Raw genomic sequence first — 22,695 nt, 5'->3', positions numbered from 1 at the left:
ACTATGGCAGCTCATTCGTTCACCTACCTGTAATGGTCTCACAAATACACGGCGGTTGGAACCAAAAATCTCAAATTTGGACTCATCAGACCAAAGGACAGATTTCCACCAGTCTAATGTCCATTGCTTGTGTTTCTTGGCCCAAGCAAGTATTTTCTTCTTATTGGTGACCTTTTAGTAGTGTTTTCTTTGCAGCAATTTGACCACGAAGGCCTGATTCAGGCGACTACCTCAGCATACCACCCTGCATACCACTGCTGGCTTGCTTCTGAAGCTAAGCAGGGTTGGTCCTGGTCAGTCCCTGGATGAGAGACCAGATGCTGCTGGAAGTGGTGTTGGAGGGCCAGTAGGAGGCACTCTTTCCTCTGGTGATGACACTGCCCTGACTTGGGTGCCGTCTTTCGGATGGGACGTTAAACGGGTGTTCTGACTCTTTGAGGTCATTAAAGATCCCATGGCACTTATCATAACAGTAGGGGTGTTAACCCCGGTGTCCTGGCTAAATTCCTAATCTGGCCCTCAAACCATCATGGTCACCTAATAATCCCCAGTTTACAATTGGCTCATTCATCCCCCTCCTCTCCCCTGTAACTAATCCCCGGGTAATTTGCTGTAAATGAGAATGTGTTCTCAGTCAACTTACCTGGTAAAATAACGGATAAATTAAAAATATAAAAATTCACGCAGTTCCTCTGAACAGTTGATGTTGAGATGTCTGTTACTTGAACTCTGTGAAGCATTTATTTGGGCTGCAATTTCTGAGGCTGGAAATCCTAATGAACTTATCCTCTGCAGCAGAAGTAACTCTGGGTCTTTCTTTCCTGTGGCAGTCGTCATGAGAGCCAGTTTCATGATAGCGCATGACGGTTTTTGCGACTGCACTTGAAGAAGATTGAAGTAAAAATGTTCCTCATTGACTGACCTTCATGTCTTAAAGTAATAATGGGCTGTCATTTCTCTTTGCTTATTTGAGATGTTCTTGACATAATATGGACTTGGTCATTAAACAAATAGGGCTATCTTCTGTAATTCACCTCTACCTTGTCACAACACAACTGATTGGCTCTATTAATTGAAATGTATTCCAGGCGACTAACTCATGAAGCAGGTTGAGAGAATGCCAAGAGTGTGCAAAGCTGTCATCAAGGCAAACGGTGGCTACTCAAATACTTTTATTTTGATTTGTTTAGCACTTTTTTGGTTATTACATGATTCCATAGGTGTTATTTCATAGTTTTGATGTCTTTTACTATTATTCTACAATGTAGAAAATATTAAAACGAAGAAAAACCCTTGAATGAGTACAGTAGGTGTCCAAACTTTTGACTGGTTCTGTAGGTCAGGCCCTATGGGTCACGTGCATGAGATGCATACATGTGTCATATGGAGAACAAGGGTTGAGGGAATGGGTCATGTTTATCCTAAACAAATGAGGGATTTCGGTAACAGAAATGTTCCGTCAGAAATGGCTCTAATTATGTTGCAGCTTCAGCGCGATAACCACGTTCTGTAATGGTAGCTGCAGCACGTGGAGGTGCGAGAGCGACAACGGTGCTAGTCAAAGTCACTCGCTGTCATTCTTTTTTAACACAGCGCAGAAAAAGTCTGAATACAATCAAATCAATTGTGGTCATACTCCCTCTATAGTCATTTGTGTGTCTTAATTATTTAATGGAGCAGTGTGCTTAAACGATCAGTCAAGCTCAGTGCATATAGTTGATTTGATTTAAACACATAGGGTGTGTCTATATATGGTAAAAATACATGTTTAAATTGGGTCAAGAGAGAGCTCAAAACAAAAGCTGCCTGATCTTAATAAAGCACATGTATCTACTGCCCTGACTGGACTGGGAAAAACATTGTTCATTTATTTTTTAATTTCACCTTCATTTAACCAGGTAGGCCAGTAAGAACAAGTTCTCATTTACAACTGCGACCTGGCCAAGATGAAGCAAAGCAGTGTGACAAAAACAACAACACAGAGTTAGTTATACATGGGATGAACAAACCTACAGTCAATAACACAATAGAAAAATCTATATACAGTATATGCAAACGTAGAAAGGCAATAAATAGGCCATAGAATAATTACAATTTAACATTAACACTGGAGTGATAGATGTGCAGATGATGATGTGGAAGTAGAGAATACTGGAGTTCAAAAATATAATGTGGGGATGAGGTAGTTGGGTGGGCTGTGTACAGGTACAGTGATCGGTAAACTGCTCTGACAGCTGATGCTTATAGTTAGTGAGGGAGATACAAGTCTCCAGCTTCAGTGACTTTTGCAATTCGTTCCATTCATTGGCAGAAGAGAACTGGAAGGAAAGGCGGTCAAAGAGGTGTTGGCTTTGGGGATGACCAGTAAAATATACCTACTGGACCTACTGGTGGGTGTTGCTATAGTGACCAGTGAGCTGAGATAAGGCAGGGCTTTACCTAGCAAAGACTTATCGATGACCTGGAGCTAGTGGGTTTGGTGACGGATATGTAGCGAGGGCCAGCCAATGAGAGCATACAGGTTGCAGTGGTGGGTATTATATGGGGCTTTGGTGACAAAGCGGATGGCACTGTGATAGACTACATCCAATTTGCTGAGTAGAGTGTTGGAGGCTATTTTGTAAATGACATCGCCGAAGTCAAGGATCGGTAGGATAGTCGGTTTTATGAGGTTATGTTTGGCAGCATGATTGAAGGAGGCTTTGTTGCGAAATAGGAAGCCGATTCTAGATTTAATTTTGGATTGGAGATGCTTAATGTGACTCTGGAAGGAGAGTTTACAGTCTAACCAGACATCTAGGTATTTGTAGTTGTCCACATGTTCTAACTCAGAACCGTCCAGAGTAGTGACACTAGTCGGGCAGGAGGGTGTGGGCAGCGATCGGTTGAAGAGCATGCATTTAGTTTTACTAGCATTTAAGAACAGTTGGAGGCCACGGAAGGAGTGTTGTATGGCATTGAAGCTCATTTGGAGATTTGTTAACACAGTATCCAAAGAAGGCTCAGATGTATAGTGGTGGATCAGAGAATCACCAGCAGCAAGAGCGACATCATTGATACATACAGAGAAAAGACTCGTCCCGAGAATTGAACCCTGTGGTACCCCCATAGAGACTGCCAGAGGTCCGGACAACAGGCCCTCCGATTTGACACACTGAGCTCAATCTGAGAAGTAGTTGGTGAACCAGGCAAGGCAGTCATTTGAGAAACCAAGGCTATTGAGTCTGCCGATAAGAATGAGGTGATTGACAGAGTCGAAAGCCTTGGCCAGGTCGATGAAGACGGCTGCACAGTACTGTCTTTTATCGATGGTGGTTATGATATCGTTTAGGACCTTGAGCATAGCTGAGGTGCACCCATGACCAGCTCGGAAACCAGATTGCAAAGCAGAGACGGTACGGTTGGTTTCAAAATGGTCGGGGATCTGTTTGTTAACTTGGCTTTCGAAGACTTTAGAAAGGCAGGGCAGGATTGATATAGGTCTGTAACAGTTTGGGTCTAGAGTGTCACCCCCTTAAAAGAGGGGGACGACCACGGCAGCTTTCCAAGCTTTCCAATCTCAGACGATATGATAGAGAGGTTGAACAGGCTCGTAATAGGGGTGGTAACAATTGCGACGGATAATTTTAGAAAGAGAGGGTCCAGATTGTCTAGCCCAGTTGATTTGTAGGGGTCCAGATTTTGCAGCTCTTTCAGAACATCAGCTATCTGGATTTGGGTGAAGGAGAAGCGGGGGCGCTTGGGCAGATTGCTGCGGGGGGTGAAGAGCTGTTGGCCGTGGTAGGGGTGCTGTGGTTCTCAACACAGATGTTGTACTGTATCTGAAATGCTCCATTGAAAACAAAATACATGGTGGGGAGAATAGGAGCTTTTTAAGATTTAGCAGACTTTGTCTGTAGGTCATCTGACACATCCTTTATGCCAAAACTGAATCCTAATGAAGGACTTCAGCTCCTTTCAGCTCCCGGATAAAGCACTAAATAAACTTCAGTTAGTGCTAAATACGGCTGCTAGAATCCTGACTAGAACCCCAAAATTTGATCATATTACTCCAGTGCTAGCCTCCCTACACTGGCTTCCTGTTAAGGCAAGGGCTGATTTCAAGGTTTTACTGCTAACCTACAAAGCATTACATGGGCTTGCTCCTACCTATCTTTCTGCCGTACATACCTACACGTACGCTACAGTCACAAGACGCGGGCCTCCTAATTGTCCCTAGAATTTCTAAGCAAACAGCTGGAGGCAGGGCTTTCTCCTATAGAGCTCCATTTTTATGGAATGGTCTGCCTACCCATGTGAGAGACGCAGACTCGGTCTCAACCTTTTAAGTCTTTACTGAAGACTCATCTCTTCAGTGGGTCATATGATTGAGTGTAGTCTGGCCCAGGAGTGTGAAGGTGAACGGAAAGGCTCTGGAGCAACGAACCGCCCTTGCTGTCTCTGCCTGGCCGGTTCCACTCTCTTCACTGGGATTCTCTGCCTCTAACCCTATTACAGGGGCTGAGTCACTGGCTTACTGGTGCTCTTTCATGCTGTCCCTAGGAGGGGTGCGTCACTTGAGTGGGTTGAGTCACTGACGTGATCTTCCTGTCTGGGTTGGTGCCCTCCCTTGGGTTGTGCCGTGGCGGAGATCTTTGTGGGCTATACTCGGCCTTGTCTCAGGATGGTAAGTTGGTGGTTGAAGATATCCCTCTAGTGGTGTGGGGGCTGTGCTTTGGCAAAGTGGGTGGGGTTATATCCTTCCTGTTTGGCCCTGTCCGGGGGTATCATCGGATGGGGCCACAGTGTCACCTGACCCCTCCTGTCTCAGCCTCCAGTATTTATGCTGCAGTAGTTTATGTGTCGGGGGGCTATGGTCAGTTTGTTATATCTGGAGTACTTCTCCTGTCTTATCCGGTGTCCTGTGTGAATTTAAGTATGCTCTCTCTAATTCTCTCTGAGGACCTGAGCCCTAGGACCATGCCTCAGGACTACCTGGCATGATGACTCCTTGCTGTCCCCAGTCCACCTGGCCGTGCTGCTGCTCCAGTTTCAACTGTTCTGCCTCCGGCTATGGAATCCTGAGCTGTTCACCGGACGTGCTACCTATCCCAGACCTGCTGTTTTCAACTCTCTAGAGACAGCAGGAGTGGTAGAGATACTCTTAATTATCAGCTATGAAAAGCCAACTGACATTTACTCCTGAGGTGCTGACTTTCTGCCCCCCCCCCCCCCCCCGACACCTACTGTGATTATTATTATTTGACCATGCTGTTCATTTATGAACATTTGAATATCTTGGCCATGTTCTGTTATAATCTCCACCCGGCATAGCCAGAAGAGGACTGGCCACCCCTCATAGCCTGGTTCCGCTCTAGGTTTCTTCCTAGGTTTTGGCCTTTCTAGGGAGTTTTTCCTAGCCACCGTGCTTCTACACCTGCAGTGCTTGTTGTTTGGGGTTTTAGGCTGGGTTTCTGTACAGCACTTTGAGATATCAGCTGATGTACGAAGGGCTATATAAATAAATTTGATTTGATTTCAGCCTGCGGTGAATGTGGAGATTGTAGGCATCCATCACTCTCCTTTTCCTGGTCTATAGGCCTTGCCTCCTGCTGCCACTCCCAACATGGTCATGTGCCATGGCACATGATAGGGAAGGGAGGGTGTAAAGAGGGAGATATTTCACAGACATTCTCGTGATCTGTATTGACCACTGCTCTTCTGACCATCGTATCACTCCACCCCTTCCTGTAGGGCGGGCGATCTGCTATCACAGCTACCCATAGGAGCTGATCCACTATGCATTCTCTCCTTGTTATACGAGAAGTGAGCTCCTCTAAAAATAGCCCTGCGCTGGCCCTTAGCCAATCCGAGGAGAGACTGAGGCTGCAGGGAGGAGGGAGAAAGGTGGCTGGAGGAGGCTGGTCGGGTATTGGGGCTGCAGGCAGGCTGCCATGTTGTCTGCCTGCTAGAGGTTATTCTCTGAGTCACTCTGTTTTCTGCCCAGGATTCAGGACACAAGGGGATTGAGGCAGCTGCAAATCTGGGACTGTGCAAGGTGTCTGGCCAACAAACCCGATCACAGGGGTGAAACGTCTGCCTTTTTCAGCCTGTTCAGGGTTGAAATGGATAACTCCAGGGGAACCGAACAGACAACAAACTGATTTTCAGCAGAGATAATGGTGCAAAAAATTATCCAATTATCACTCTCCATTTGCAGCTCTTCATTAATTTTCCAATTGGCCACTTAGCCTGAATATAAATATCATCTGGGAAGATATTTTCTCACATTCTAAGTGCTTTATCTTGTTACATATTAAGGGATAATTATTTTCAATTGTATAATATTTACCTTTTAATAATATGAGGTCGCATATGGAGCTAGGGGATGACCCCCCCCCCCCCTTCTGTACCACCACTGTGTATCTAAGGCCAAAGTAGCAGTGGCTGTATTGTAAAACCCATTATCACAGTGTAGGCAATCCTCCATTTCTCATTAATAGATGAGGTCATTGGTTGTCTGAATGGGTCCATAGAACCATTTCATTACTCCTGATGTTGGTTCCTCTTTACACTCCAATGGACATCCACACCCCTGGGACTAAAACTCTACGTCTCCGATTCCCTCTCATCCCAATAAGCCCTAACACAGCAGACTTTAAGTCCCCAATCTCCCATACACCTGACCTCAACATATTTTAGCATTCTCTTAGCCCCTCCTTTCCATGTGATTCTCATTCGATGTCTGTTTCGTTCATACATTCACGTCACATGCATCGTACAGAGATTCGGACATTAATCCGCTTCATTAGTAATACCATGCTACCTCAGGATATATCCCCATCCTACTTTCCTAACTGATACAGAGGGTAGTGACACGGTGTCTGGATCTCTATTTCCTTACTGATACAGAGGGGAGTGACACGGTGTCTGGATCTCTATTTCCTTACTGATACAGAGGGTAGTGACACGGTGTCTGGATCTCTATTTCCTTACTGATACAGAGGGTAGTGACACGGTGTCTGGATCTCTATTTCCTTACTGATACAGAGGGGAGTGACACGGTGTCTGGATCTCTATTTCCTTACTGATACAGAGGGGAGTGACACAGTGTCTGGATCTCTATTTCCTTACTGATACAGAGGGCAGTGACACGGTGTCTGGATCTCTATTTCCTTACTGATACATAAGGGAGTGACACGGTGTCTGGTTCTCTATTTCTTGCTGGATAATGTTGAGTGGAAACGAGTGCAGCCGACATCAATAACAAGTTGTGTTTCTCTGATAGAACATCAAGTCATGATGACCTGTTTGAATGTTGACCCTGTTGTTTGAATGTTTCCCTCAATGGCACTACAGCACTCTCCTTATAGAAAGTCCTGAGCTTTATTAAACTGAAGCATACGTACATATACAATGATACTATTGTATATTTATTTAGCTATATCTCTAAAAATACTTTATCTGCACCACCATTTAGTATTACCATTAGTTTGGATAGCTTTTACAGGTCAGGCAATCTAAAAGGGCTCTCTGCCATTCACTTTGATGTAGAGTGGGGGGATGCTGTGTGTATTGAATGGATGTGCTTTAGCAGCCATGTGTAACTAGCTTCACAAGCGCTAATTATAGCTCTGGGCTTCATGATGGGGCGGCAGGGTAGCCTAGTGGTTAGAGCGTTGGACTAGTAACCGGAAGGTTGCAAGTTCAAACCCCCGAGCTGACGAGGTACAAATCTATCGTTCTGCCCCTGAACAGGCAGTTAACCCACTGTTCCTAGGCCGTCATTGAAAATAAGAATTTGTTCTTAACTGACTTGTTAAATAAAGGTAAAATATTTTTTTTTTTATGATCCATTCCCCCTCCCAGTCCTCTTGCTACGAGAGATCGAAGTGGAATCGAATCTCAATTTCCAGGGAGAAACCTGCGTACGAAACCTGCGTACGAGTGAGTGTGGTGTATATACAGATGTAGGATCTTAATTTGACATATTGTCACAGCGAGAATAATCCTGCAGCAACAGTATTTGAATATTTGGTCCATAATGTTGCTTGATCAGTGGTTAGGCTTTTAGCTGGCCAAAAATAGGCTACATGAAAAGTGCAATACTGTTAATATAACCATGTGTTAGTGTGGGTTTTCAGTGAATTTATGTCAATCAAGAAGCTCATCTCCAGGTAAATTCTAAGCAACAAATCAGTGATCAAATTAAGATCCTACATATGTACTGTCTATGAATTATGCATAGTGGGATGTATGGTATGTACAATACAGATGTAGGATCTTAATTTGATCACCCTGTTGCAGGAGAACATTCCTACAATGCAGAACATGTTTTACTTGTAGTTTACTAGAGGTTTAAAAAGGCTTAAGTTTGCAATTTCCACTTTGAAATGTCAGACTTGATTTTCCCTCACAAAAAAAATGTTCAACCCCTACAAAAAGTACCATTAATTATAATCCACATAATAATTCACATTTCCTGTTGCTGGAGGATTATTTTCCTGCTGTAGCAAACTGGCTCAAATTGAGATCCTAAATCTGTATGTTCGAGATGCTGCTGACTTCATAAAATGAATTTTCATGGAAATGGGCAATAAAGTGTAAAGTACTGTATCTCATTGAATCATCATATACTGCATTGTATCATATCAATATATCAGTGCCTGTATAGTATATTGTTGAGGATGGCAGGTTGGTGAATCTTAAATGTCGTGAGGGAGAGCAGAGAACTGCAGTTTTGGTGTTGAATAAAATGGAAAAGGTGTGATTCCAGGGTTGACACACAGATAAATCCAGTCTTGAATAATCCACTAATCCTATTTGTATTTGCCTCTGTGTGCACGATAGCAGAAGAAATGGGGTAGGTATCATAACTGAGAAATGCAGCAGTGTCTTGTGGAATCCATCTCTGCATTTCTGCTCCTCACCCACTTGCTCTCTCTTTTTCTACCTCTTCTCTCCCATCTCTTTCCATCCCTCTCTCCCAGCCTCTCCATCTCTCCCCCCCCCCCCCCCCCCCCCCCCCCGCCTCCCTCTCATTCACTCAGCTGCTCTCCTTGTTGAGGGTGTTCCAATCTGCCTCAGCAGTACAGATCAGTCCAGCCCCGCTCTCTCATAAGAGCAGCGCATAAACGTATGCTCGCACACTCACACACCCAACACGCAGAGATACACACTCGCAGGCACACTCACACACACAGACGCACACGCAGACAGGCACACCGAGCAGCCTAATCTACCAGCTCCAAGACGCAGCCAGAGCCAGCTAAAAGACACAGCCCCATAACAGCAGACCAGCATGGATGCACTGAAGAAAGGATTCTCAATTGCCAAGGAGGGCGTCGTGGCAGCAGCAGAGAAGACCAAGGCAGGGGTGGAGGAGGCAGCTGCCAAAACTAAGGAGGGAGTCATGTATGTGGGTGAGTACAGGAGTGGTGATGATGGTGAAGGGTGTGGAGGATAGACCGAGGTGGTTAGCTGAAAATAGTACATCACAGTTTTTATGTGGGATAATCTGGTTTCCGTTTTGATCCTGTGACGCTTGCCTGCTGTGCTTGTTTTTGATGGGTGAGTGCACTGGTCTGTCTGCGATGTTTGAATAAAATGGGATCCACATCCAGGCAGTGCATGTGCTAAATCTTACTTGTGATGGAAACATAGATACTGTAGAGAGCTGGAGGGAATTTAGAACAAGGAAAAAGAGAAAGATGACAAAGGACCAAAGGAGAGGGGCAAGAGAATGGAGAAGAGCAGATAAAAGGGGCAGAAAGGTAGAGGAAGATATTTATTTATTTGCACATGCCTCAGGCACAAGATGTTCTAATTTAAGAGGGAAAAGTCTGGTTGAGCAGTACTGAGGTATTCTATTCATTATGTAGTGGATATTGGCCAACAAAATATTGTCAATAATATTTATGGTCAATTAAATTAAATGCAATCTATCTCTCTACATGTGACACACACACATTTTAGAGCAGGGGGAGGTGATTGTACTATAATATTGCTCAGTGTTATCAAACTGAATAGATGTGTGTTTTTTCACATATTTAGATGGGTGTGTATGTGCTTGTTAGGTTGTATGTGTGATAGTACAATATGGTGCTACCGGGGTGAGAGGGAGGGGTCTCTGTATCTGCTATGCCACCCACCCACCTGCCTGTCTGTCCGCTGCAGCAGTGAGATTTATCATGGGCGTCTCGGAGCGTGACTAATGCAGCTCGCCCCATGGTCAGAACCCCCCCCACCCCCACCCCCGTCAGCCCAACCCCACCCAACTCAGCACAGGCCAGTTCAACAGCCCTGAGCACCACTAACACATACAGAACACTGAGACATCGAGAGAACACTGACACATTACAACACTGAATCATACACAGATTCATACAGAATGCTGAAACATGACTCTGTCACTGTCTCTGTTACAGCGATGACAACCTGGAGAAGAGGAAAGGGAAGAGAGGGAAGGAGAGAAAGAGGGCAACGATAAACAAATGAATGAAACATTTGAGTGTCATCTGATTCCTGGTTTAATTTCCGGTAGAAGGAGGGGAGAAGAGAAAGGGAGAGAGAGAGAGAGAGAGAGAGAGAGAGAAGAAAAAGAGATCATGAGAATGAGGTAACGAGACAATGAATGAATGGGTGGCGTACTCTCAGATTCCAATAATTACAGTTTCTCATTCATTGGCTGTCAATAAGCAGAGACAGAGGAGGAGGCTGTGGGATAATCCTTATCCATTAATCCAAAATCATCCCCACCACAGGGGATCCACCCTGTTCTGCTGAAGGACCTCGTGGAGCCATTCAGCCACAGAGGGCAGGGCCCATCACATTTCACTGGTTTATTGATCTTCACAGAGCTGTAAAGAGATCATCTGACCTCTAACATTACTGCTCAGTCATATCTTATCATCAGCTTCATTTTTGTCTCCTTTTTAAAATCTTTGTGGTTCTCTCCTCTTCGTCTGAATGCCAATGCAGCGTACCAATCCCCCCCCATCCCTGTCAGTGTGAATCCCTATATATCCATCCAAATTCATCACTGGACTTACTGTGGCTGGGACAGTCAGATCTGCCTTTCTATGATCAAACAACTGTCAGTCTTGAGACAGTGGCTCTCCTTCACTGCCTGCATCTCTTCTCAGTGAGCGATCCTGACAGACAGGTAGCACTGATAAGTGGACTGTGGGGTGGTGGTGGGGTGAAGGAGGTGGGGGTGGCAGAGATTGGAGTGACTGCTAAAAGAGTGGCAGCATTCTACTCCGGAAAGGCAAGCAGATATGCACACACAGACAGACAGCCATAGAGAGAGCCCAGTGCCCTACCAGGGGAGCTAGCTGCGGGACTAAGAAAAGAGGGAGTGCCCTGAGAGTGCGGTCGGAGCAGTGGAGCGTGCTGAGCGTACTGACACACAGCAAAGGCCCACCAGGCATCAAGCACTTTACTGTCTGAGTCATCTACGGTATGAGAGAGAATGGATTAGGATTTTTTTTTAAAGAGGAGAACCGTCTCAAATCCCCCCCTGTCCCTGATCTGCTGCCTCTCTATCTACACTGAGTGCTAATCCTGTGTGTGTGTGTGTGTGTGTGTGTGTGTGTGTGTGTGTGTGTGTGTCCGATGCTCAGCTGCTCCTGGGTGGGTGGTAGACAGTCACGAGGCCTAGTGCTACAGGATGGTGAGTGTGTGGAGGGGAGGGAGAGAGGTAAAATCACAGATGAGAGGTCAGAGTTACCTTTATATGTATGCACACGTAATCATCCCATTCTGTTTGGATTGTGCCGCTCTCCATTCAGCACCACATTCACTTAGCCATTTTGTTCTCCCTCCCTCTGGTCTCGCTTCCTCTTCTGTCTCTGACAGAAGTGTCATCTTATCATAGCAGGATGTGAGGAAACTAGACTACGACGGTGTAAATTAATCAGAGAGAGATGCAATGGAACCCACCTCAAATGAACACCCTAAACACATAATTGTTGTGCAGAGTGGCGTTCATGTGATGCTAAATATCTCTCTCGTGACAGACTAAACAATTAACTTGCCAGCGTCCATGTGAAATCTGGTTCTGGGTGCAGACATTACTACATACAAAATCAAAGATGCTATCACGTTCTTATGAGACAATGAGGTGCTGTATTTCAGTTATCTTCGCTCGTTATCACTCTAACATTGTGTTTTGTGGGTGTGTAGTCGTGTATTATAGTATCAGTATCTACCATCTTAGCTGCAGGGGAAGTATTTGTAACCACAGATTGTTCGATTCCTCACAAAAACTGACCATGTTACAACGTCGATAGTTGCTTGGCGATATTACCTCCTCTGTATTGATTAGAGCATTGACAATACAATAGCCTGGCTCTTGTGTCTGTCTGTGTTCTACATAGGACAGGAGGACTTTAGCCCATGGCAATTTCTACATCCCCAGTACTAAATTAGCCCATTGTCGTGTAAGGAGTACAATAACAATGACACGCTTGACAAGAGAAATGTGTTTTTGTGCAGGGACTGGGAGGGACTTTCAAACACGTCTCCCGGCTCAAAAGGGTCAGAAGGGAGAACAGAGCAAGGCTTGTTGTGTTGGTGATTTGAGTGGGAGGGAGGGGGAAACCCACTCCAATGCTCCATGCCAGTTGTTTTGAGGACGTTGAGTGGGTTTGGCTGGCCAGCAGGACTCGACCCATACAGTTCTGTGTCTGGTGGAATGACTGACCTTTATCTTCCCTCAAGGACTCTTTGTGAGGCAGAGATGGGCTGAGCTCCAAAGGGCCCAGAGAGAATGGGAGAGAACAGACAGTACTGGACCAGCTGAGCAGAACCCATTGGTCTTTAAACAGACACCAAGGATCTGGCCCTATAAAATAACCATGAGAGAGGGAGACTGTTTCTGTGCCCAAATCATTAAGTATTGAAGTGTTAGGGAAGCCTGTAGATGTTGATCGGGCTTGTACACTTCTCTACATATTGATTTGGACAGTTAAGGTAAAGCTTTTAATTTAGCTCTGTACTCATTTTGGATTTGCGATCAAATGTTTCATGAGTCGGCAGTACAGAATGTCACCTTTTCTTTGAGGGTATTTTCATACATATTTGTTATTTAGATATGAAAGCATTTTTATGTACATAGTCCGAGCAAGGCAGTTAACCCACTGTTCCCCGGGCGCCGAAGATGTGGATGTCGATTATGGCTGCCCCCCCCCCCCGCACCTCTCTGATTCAAAGGGGCTGGATTAAATATGGAAGACACATTACAGTTGAAGGCATTCATCGGTACAACTGACTTGGTATCCCCCTTTCCCCTCCATTTGAAAGTGTTTTAAGTATTTGTACAAATGAACGCATGTGTATTAATTCCTAGCACGCAATGATTACATCAAGCTTGTGACTCTACAAACTTGTTGGATTCCTTTACAGTTTGTTTATATGAAGAATGATGAGTAAGAAAATTAGAGGCATAAATATCATACGCCAGAAAATGCTAACCTCCCCTGTTATTGGTAATGGTGAGAGGTTAGCTTGTCTTGGAGGTATGATGTAAAATGCTAACCTCCCCTGTTATTGGTAATGGTGAGAGGTTAGCATGTCTTGGAGGTATGATATAAAATGCTAACCTCCCCTGTTATTGGTAATGTGAGAGGTTAGCATGTCTTGGAGGTATGGTATAAAATGCTAACCTCCCCTGTTATTGGTAATGGTGAGAGGTTAGGTTAGCTTGTCTTGGAGGTATGATATAAAATGCTAGCCTCTCCTGTTATTGGTAATAGTGAGAGGTTAGCATGTCTTGGAGGTATAATATAAAATGCTAACCTCCCCTGTTATTGGTAATGGTGAGCGGTTAGCTTGTCTTGGAGGTATGATCTTTGTGCCTCTGACTTTCTCACTCATCATTATTCATGATTCCTTCATGATTATCTGTAATCATGGTAGCATTCATGTAGAAGTGATCAGAAACATATTCTATTCTTATTTACAATAAAAGTGACAGAATACATTACTTACCATTAATTTCTATTGGGCACAAAATAATCTGAAACACAACCAAAACAAACTGCAAATGCATCCAACAAGTTTGCAGAGTCACAAGCTTGATGCAGTCATTGGGTGCTAGGAATATGGGACCAAATACTAAACTTTGTGTATTGTATGAACATACCCTAAAATAAAAGGTGACATTCTGTACTCTTGCCTCATATGAAACATCTCAAATCCAAAATGCTGGAGTATAGAGCCAAATTAAACGTTTTAGCTTCACTGTCCAAATAAATTGGTAGTGGATGGTATAGTATATTGTACAAAACTTGGTGTCCTTACTGAGCTATTCCATGTTATCAAATGATTTTGAAGCTGCATTGATGGTGGAAGGGGTGAGTTACCCCCCATCCAATGTTAAGCTCTTTGAGTTTGAGAAACGCTATTTAAACATAAATCATCTACCTCTTTTTAAGAAGGTTGTTTCTCTCTTTTACAGGGAACAAGACAAAGGACGGGATGGTAGCAGGTGTGAACACAGGTCAGTGCAACACTACCCACAGAAAATACACTGCATTACATTTCTAACTATACAGGGATCAGACTCACACAGGTTTTTTCACATACCAAATTCTGAGGAGAAACATTGGTCCAAGGACAGAGTATGACAACTCCCTGTCCCCTTTTCCCAGTGGCCCAGAGAACGACTGACCAGGCCAATATTGTCGGGGACGCAACGGTCGCCGGGGCCAATGAGCTGTCTCAGCAAACAGTGGAGGGGTTGGAGAATGTGGCAGTGAACTCCGGATTGGTGAACCAGGTGCGTCACATCCTGCCTTTTCATATTGTGAAGATGACAAACTCCTTTCCTCTACAGGGAACTGTGGGCTGGTCGGTTAGAGGTGGTTGAATTAAAGCCATATACAGTTATAACAAGGGTTGCAAAGCTATCGGTAATTAACAGGTCATGTATGGTAACTTTGGTAAATTATACTTGAATAACGTATACCGAATGCATTAGTTTATAGTATTATTTTTTATGTTCTATACATATGAGTCCATATTGTCCATGTGTTTCTAGTGGATAGACTGTAGGGTTCCAGAGAAAATAGCCTAATGAATGAGAAAAGCATATAATCAACAATGGTACTCTTCTAACTATTGTCTTTTTTCACAACTCTCACCAGTTCGACCCCACAGCCTGGTTTGACCCCAGAGCCTGACTAGACATAACAGTAAATATAAATCCGGGGACATTCAAATTAGTACGATATGTTACGTTTGGTATGGTTTTATAAGACCCAAAACGCTCTGAAGTACCCAAAAAGGCCACTAGATGTCATCTGATAAAATGTCATATTCCTTGAACGTTCCCAAAATTCTGGTAGTTTACTGGTAAACTTCAGAAGTTTACAGTATTATACCCTCCCCTTTGCAACCCTAGTTATAACAGAGTTGAGATCAGCCTTGGGATTCCAGGAGAGGAGTCTTCAACATGTCCTTCTATCAACAATCTAATCCTGGTCAAAAACACTGATTGTTCGAAGTTGACTTGTGTGCAAATGTCTTGTCAGATATAAGGAATGCTGAGTTAAAGGATCAAAGCCTACTTGGACCTTTTGTGTCTGTGAGTGTTGTTGGTAACTTGTATTGTTTCTTCTCTTTCCATCCATAACTGGGGTGTCTGGCAGGAACAGGGACAGGAAGAAGCTGTAACTGAGGTGGCTGGTTCTGGTTTTGGTTTGGAAGGGGGGGTGGGTGGAGAGTTTAGTAGAACAAACGAATAAATGAATGCACTGCATGATGCTTGCTGCCTTTATTGCCTTGTGATTGAAGCACCATGACTTTATGCAGTAATTAGCAGTCAAGGTGGATGCTGGCTGGTAGGCTACAGTGGTGTTTGGGTGCTGGTTGGCTTGAAGGAGGACAGATGGATGTGCGACTGCTCAGCTCCAAATGAGTCAACATTTCCTCAAGCTGCTAGTGTATGTTCACACTGGGTAGAATTCCAACCTACGTGAAACGTGGGGATATGGAACGTAAATTCCTTTTCATGCACTTTTCTCTCTCTGCGTTTTCTGACCTTGAATTTAAGCATGAGAATAGCATGCTATTCAAACGCTATTAGTTTGGGGTGGAGATGGAATAAATGCAGTGTGTCTACAGCTACACCCTATTCTGACCTTGACTTAATTCCACCATCTTTTACGCGCAAGGAAACCATGAATAAGGTCTAGCGAACCTGCCGGGTCCATGTGGAAAAAGTATCTCCTTTCTTTTCTTTTTCCCGATAGAGAGAACACCATTCTACATGCACTATAATTTACAACTTGATAAGAGGTCAATGAGTAATGCGTTTGGATAAGGGAATTATACATACAAATGACACTTGTTATGTGGCAGAAAACTGAAGGATATCAACTTTCCCACAGTAAAGTTTAAGAAACGCTGTGCCATTATGCAGAATTTGTATGGCCTTCTACCTTGCAGAGATGGGCACTCTCAAATGTCATTTATGTTTATTTTTGGCATTACTGTCTTAATTATCATGTTAAATATGAACCACTATCAGTATCGACCGTCTGCAGGCCTAATAACCGCATATTCAACTGCCAATTTACTGTTAGTTCCCTTCAGTTGGTATAGCCAGCATTATCAGTCCATTTAATTACATTGTTTCGTTTACCTTCATTTGTACACTATTCTTCCTACATTACCATGGGTTGAAGAACTGAATGTGGACATTTTCAGAATGAATCAAAACTTTTTTTTTTCGTGCGTAAAGGCTCTTCAACCCCTGTTTGATTTCAAAAATAATTTCCTAAACCTAAAATAATTTACAAAATGAGTCTTTTTTTAATCTACCAATTGGTGCTGAAACTAAGACGAATATGCATATATTTAGATGGCTTTCCAGCAATGATCTCTAATATTCAGAACCCTTTCTCTCTATATATTCCAGTGAGTGTCGAAAAAATCTAACTTAAAAAGGTACATCATATTTAAAGGATGGCTTAAGATAAATGTACTGAAAACCCTACTGAATGAAAACTCAATGAGAAGATCTGTTGGCCAGCAAATGGATTTTTAGCGATTGAATGAAATGTATTCAGAGCGCGCAAGGTTTGCCACACCTGCAGAGTCTGAATATCAAATACAAGAGAAGTGTGTAGGAAAATAATAAATGTCCTAAATCTGAATCGGCCCCATTGAGAAAAACATTGCAAGAACACAAGCCCCCAATCCCAAATCATACAATGAATTCAAAGGAATACACACCATTGAAAAGATGTAATGAATTTAAAAGGTAGAGTATAGATCCCTTTCAAATATGACATTGATGAAGGTTAATTTAAAAGCTGCTCGCCAGTATGTTGTGGTCATTTGTAGTGCAGTAAAGATGGCGGTGTCCCCGCTACATTAACATGCGTCTCCTGCCTCTGACCCAGCAGGCTGGGCTCTATGGCTGCAGGACAGATGGAGTGTACTCTGGGACAACATCTTTGTTTGTTCGCAGCATATTGATAGCATTACTTAATTCCACTCAATTGAAATATGTTCTTTGTTCTTGTTTGTGGGTGTGGGTGAACATGCAGGCATGCGTGAGTGTACGTATGCCGGTGTGCGTGTGTGCACATCTGTGTGTCCTTTCTTCTTTCAGGCTCTTTGTAATATAAAGCAAGATCCATCTGTAATTAAATCCACAGCCCTAACAATCTCTCCATCGCTCCTCACCGCAGCAGGCAATCAACCCCCTTCCTTTTTCAATCTCCCATCGCTCCATCTCTCTCCCGGCTCTATTATATGTTCATTTTCAAAGGCACTAAAAAGCCTTTTGTAGGAGAGTACAGTAGAGGCAAGGTCAGAGTAAACAACCGTAGACATACTATGATATGGCACAAATCATCCTCATTATCAAATTTTCCGTCACTGTTATAGAATGTGGTAAGGACATGATTGCGGCATCTTCTTGCTAGAATTATTACCCACCGGTTCTAATCAGAGGAATAATTATATTAGTGATTGAGCTCATAATTATTCCCACAGCAATAACATCATATTAACATTTTTATAACCAAATCAGGGGATATTGCTACTTCCATGAATAATCACAATCAAACTCCACACCATTCACCAAACTAATATCCTAATTCCATGCCAGGAGTCAGAATGATAATTTCTACCCTAATACAGATGATTGCCATGGTAATTGTTGGGCATTAATCAACTGAGGAAACTATCAAGGATCTTTTTCCTGAGTGCCTGAGCCCCTGATATCTCAATTCATTGTCTGCCATTGAAGCCATAACTACCCTACTAAAGAGATGCCTGTGCATGTCGATTAACCAGAACCGTGGTTTGAAAACACTAACATCTCTCTTTCTCTCCAGCTTAACCCTCCTCCCAATCATTACTCACATGCTCAGCTGGAGATTACATCAGAGGAAGTTGTCATCACCATTCTCCTCTGTAGCAGCATGGGCGGCTGCAGAAGTAGTAGTAGTAGAGATTATGTATATATTAGTTCTCTTGCTAATCCGCTTTCTTTGTTTGTGCCACACAGGGTGACTTCTCACAGGGAGCTGAGCAGGCCGGACAGTAGGTGAGTGTGTGTTTGTACTTGTATGGAGGTGTGTGTGTGTGTGGTCATATTTATGTGCAAGTGTTTGCGTATAGTCAGGGAGCAAGGTGGTATATCCTCTTGAAATAGCGATATGTCAATTTGATGTGCTTGAGGCAGTCCTAAAATTGCTGTGACATTTGATGCAGTATCCAAATAACAGCAGGCGATCTACTAATATGTAAAGGTAAAGCCTTTAACTGAAGGGCCATGGCAAAAAGCCTCAGCGCACAGAGTCAAAATGGACATACAGTGACAGGTATGGGGTTAGATGTGAGGTATGGGGTTAGATGTGAGGTATGGGGTTAGGTGTGAGGTATGGGGTTAGGTGTGAGGTATGGGGTTAGGTGTGAGGTATGGGGTTAGGTGTGAGGTATGGGGTTAGGTGTGAGGTATGGGGTTAGGTGTGAGGTATGGGGTTAGGTATGGGGTTAGGTATGGGGTTAGGTATGGGGTTAGGTATGAGGTATGGGGTTAGGTGTGAGGTATGGGGTTAGGTGTGAGGTATGGGGTTAGGTGTGAGGTATGGGGTTAGGTGTGAGGTATGGGGTTAGGTGTGAGGTATGGGGTTAGGTGTGGGGTATGGGGTTAGGTGTGGGGTATGGGGTTAGGTGTGGGGTATGGGGTTAGGTGTGAGGTATGGGGTTAGGTGTGAGGTATGGGGTTAGGTGTGAGCTAGGGGATGTTTTACACCTGGGTATCAGTCAACCATATCCTAATGCAGGAACTACATGTTCTCATATATTGAAAGCACACCTCTTAATACATGGGGACTGAAAATTAGGGTGGCACCAAAGATGCCAGATAATCCACTACTCTGCCAAAACGCACATGTTGGCAAGTCCATTTTGATGAATACATCTGCAGCAGAAATCTGTTACTTCTGCTTCTCTCACTCACAATATTTAAAATGTTCTTTCTCTCTCTCAGGAGTGTTGGTCCTGACCTCAGTGATTAGCAGCGGTCTCCCTCGTCTTCTGATTTAGAAGAGCTGCTGCTTGTCCTGCGTATCCCATCGTCACCCAATGGGTCCTGGGGAACCTTACTGCCCCCAGCGTCTCCTCTCTGATGCTTTCTTTGTGTGAATCGATGGAAACAACAACAAAAAATCAAAAAGATCCTCCCCAGCCAAAACAACCCTCAACCATAAACACTCTACACATTCCTACCCTAATGCCTTTACCGTCCATATACCTCATCCCCGACATTTACCCACCTTACCACTGTGACCATCCTCACCCACCATCCCCTGTGCCCACTCAAGATCACCTTATCACACATACAGTACACACACGCATATACACACACACGCATATACACCACAACGTTGAGAAAGACTTCTCAGAACAATATATATTTTTTCTCCCCAAGAGTTTCGGAAATGTGAGACTTACTGGTAGTGTTCACGCTGTCAGCTAACGTAACACCTGTACTTATACTGTAGATGTACTTATATCAGTGTATGCTTTAGCCAGGTTTGTTGATTAATATGTGTTTGAAGCCTGTGTATATTTAACCCCTTGTGTCTTAATGCCTGAAATCCCCTTATTATGACAGATCGGGGTTCAGGGTCGGAGTGAAAGTGGAGTTATGGGTTAACAGTATCATATTGTCTGTTTTACTCCCCATATTCACATGACCGATCACGTTACCCAGTCTCACACCTTCAATGGGGCTGCAGTACATACAGGGAACTATGTATCTCATAAACAGATACTGTCTGGTGTTTCCAGCTGTCTTTCCACTCAAACCTGGGTCTGCAATTATAGCGTTATCAAAGAGAGAACGGTTACATGGGGGGTTTGCAATGGCCTTTATAATTTCACTAGTTGCAATGAAAGGCAATAAATAAGATCTGTTGAGGTGTTTTTGCATGTGATCAGATTAAAGATAAAGTGCCCAACAGATTCAGTATGTAGGCCTACCTCAGAAGTGGATGCAAGTAGTCGCCAGGTGAAATACCTTGACATCAGTGGTGGCTGGTGGGAGGCGTTATAGGAGGATGGGCTCATTGTAATGACTGGAATGGAATATATGGAACGGAGTCCAATGTGGTTTCATGTCATTCCATTTATTCCATTCCAGCCATTACAATGAGCCCATCCTTCTATAGCGCCTCCCACCAGCCTCCACTGCTTGACATCCCATACATCTGGTCTCAGAGGAAACAAATCTCTCCACCCATTCGTCATGCTTTTACTGCTCAGTCATACAAGACACACCTCCTGTCACTCAACAATGTGCCCTGGCCCCTCCCCTGTGTCTGCTCTCCTGGCTAAAACAGGTCTTTTAAACCATTACAGTGTTTGCCCTTTGAAGCCATCTGAAACGAGACTGCATGTTGCCTTACTAACAACCAGACACATACTCAGACACATACTCAGACACACATTCATTGGTACTAAAAAACAACCTCACAAATTAAAATGCACATATCACACATTTATCCAAGAATTAGAGGTGACACACATTCACACAGACATGCAAATATATGTTGGTATCAAAGCAGACTCTTTTATAAACAGTACAACTGAACTGAAATAAAAATGTTTAAATCCAAAATACTTTTTTTCTGTTTTTATTATCTTTCACTGTGGCATAATAATTTCCTGAGACAATACCAAATTGAGGCAAACATACCTAGACTGCTCATTTGAATTATTTACACTTTCTATTGCATGATATTCTTGGCTACTCCTTTATTATTCTCAGCCCACCCACCCCACACACATCTGTGCAGTGGAGCATAATTACGGCCTCTATAAATAATACCATACAGTGTAAACTGGATGATCATTCTGCTATTCTATTGACTTGCTGGCTGCTGTGCTGATCTGCAGAGAGACCAACAGCAAAGGAGCAGTGGCAGCAATAGACGTCACACGCTCTCCCAACTGCCACCTGGTGTTGAGTGGTGAAAGCAGAGCGCTTGGCTTTTGTTAGTAACAGCCACAGAGCTATAACTTATTTAAACCACATGTCCTGCCTGCACTTCCATTTGCATCAGAGTGATTCGCCAGGGATAGGAGAAGAAGCAAACACACCTTCACCACTCAAAGCATGAACATATACCTCAAACATGTGTCATACAGTACATAGACCGGCACATACGGATGGAGGAATGGACACACTCGTGCACACACAAGGAGGCATGGACACACACGATGCACTCACGTTTAAACATACACTATACAGTTTATTAGGTACACCACCCCGTTCACAAAAAATGTCCTACAGTGAATTATGTGGCCATGACTTGCTGCATAAAGCAGGCAGACAGGCATTGAGGAATTCAGTTACTGTTTGAGAGAACGTTAGAATGGGCAAAACGAGTGACCTAAGCGACTTTGAGCGTGGTGTGATCGTCGGTGCCAGGCACGCCGGATCCAGCATCTCAGAAACGGCCAACCTCTTGCACAATAGTTTACCAAGAACATTGCAAGAAGCGGCTCCAGTGGGCACCCGCTCACCAACACCGGACAATTGAGTGGAAAAACATTGCCTGGTCTGACGAATCCCAGTTCCTGTTGCGTCATGCTGACTGTAGAGTTAAGATTTGGTGTAAGCAGCATGAGTCCATGGACCCATCCTGCCCGTTGTCAATGGTACAGGCTAGTGGTGGTGGTGTACTAGTGTGGGGAAGGTTTTCCTGGCAAGCGTTAGGTCCCTTGATACCAATTGAGCAACGAACGTTTCCGACACCTTGTAGAATCCATGCCTCAAAGAATTCAGCCTGTTCTGTAGGCAAAGGGTTGGGGGGGGTTTAACCCAGTACTAGGCGGGTGTACCTAATAAACAGGCCACAGAGTATGTACAGCTCTCACAGCCAGAGATTGTAGAGTGTGTTCACTTGGTCGATAACATTTGCACATAATTTACATGTTCCAACATGACACTGGCAGGAAATCAGGGTTTACTGGGCTCCAAGGAAATTAAACTGGAGAGGCATTTTAATGCGCTTTCATCATACTGGCTTCATATTAGAAAGTGTTCATATTCTTAGGGACCTTTCATAATTCACGGAATGTGGTACATGGAGGAATTTTGGGGAGAGTCATTTCAGTCTGGGGCAAGGTTTAGTATTTTTTTTATTTAGTCCAGGGGAGGGTCATGTCTAAATCAATGAAATGTCT

General features: G+C 43.8%; 1 protein-coding gene across 2 annotated transcripts; it reads left to right on the top strand.

Annotated features, from left to right (window-relative positions):
- Positions 1-9,021: 9,021 nt before the first annotated feature.
- LOC110527687 (synuclein) lies at positions 9,022-21,124 on the top strand. 2 transcript variants are annotated; one of them, XM_021609131.2, is made up of 6 exons: positions 9,022-9,401; positions 14,441-14,482; positions 14,634-14,761; positions 15,633-15,662; positions 18,506-18,544; positions 19,493-21,124. In XM_021609131.2, the coding sequence occupies exons 1-5, from the start codon at positions 9,281-9,283 to the stop codon at positions 18,542-18,544; spliced, it is 360 nt and encodes a 119-aa protein (XP_021464806.1). In that variant the 5' UTR covers positions 9,022-9,280; the 3' UTR covers positions 19,493-21,124. The 2 variants fall into 2 exon arrangements, with proteins under 2 accessions (XP_021464806.1, XP_021464813.1); XM_021609138.2 differs by lacking the exon at positions 15,633-15,662.
- The last annotated feature ends 1,571 nt before the right edge of the window (positions 21,125-22,695 follow it).

Source organism: Oncorhynchus mykiss, chromosome 1 (assembly GCF_013265735.2).
Source record: "Oncorhynchus mykiss isolate Arlee chromosome 1, USDA_OmykA_1.1, whole genome shotgun sequence".
NCBI classification, from domain to species: Eukaryota; Metazoa; Chordata; class Actinopteri; order Salmoniformes; family Salmonidae; genus Oncorhynchus; species Oncorhynchus mykiss.
Note: the sequence above shows the minus strand (reverse complement) of the source record. Positions and strands in the feature narration are given on the sequence as shown.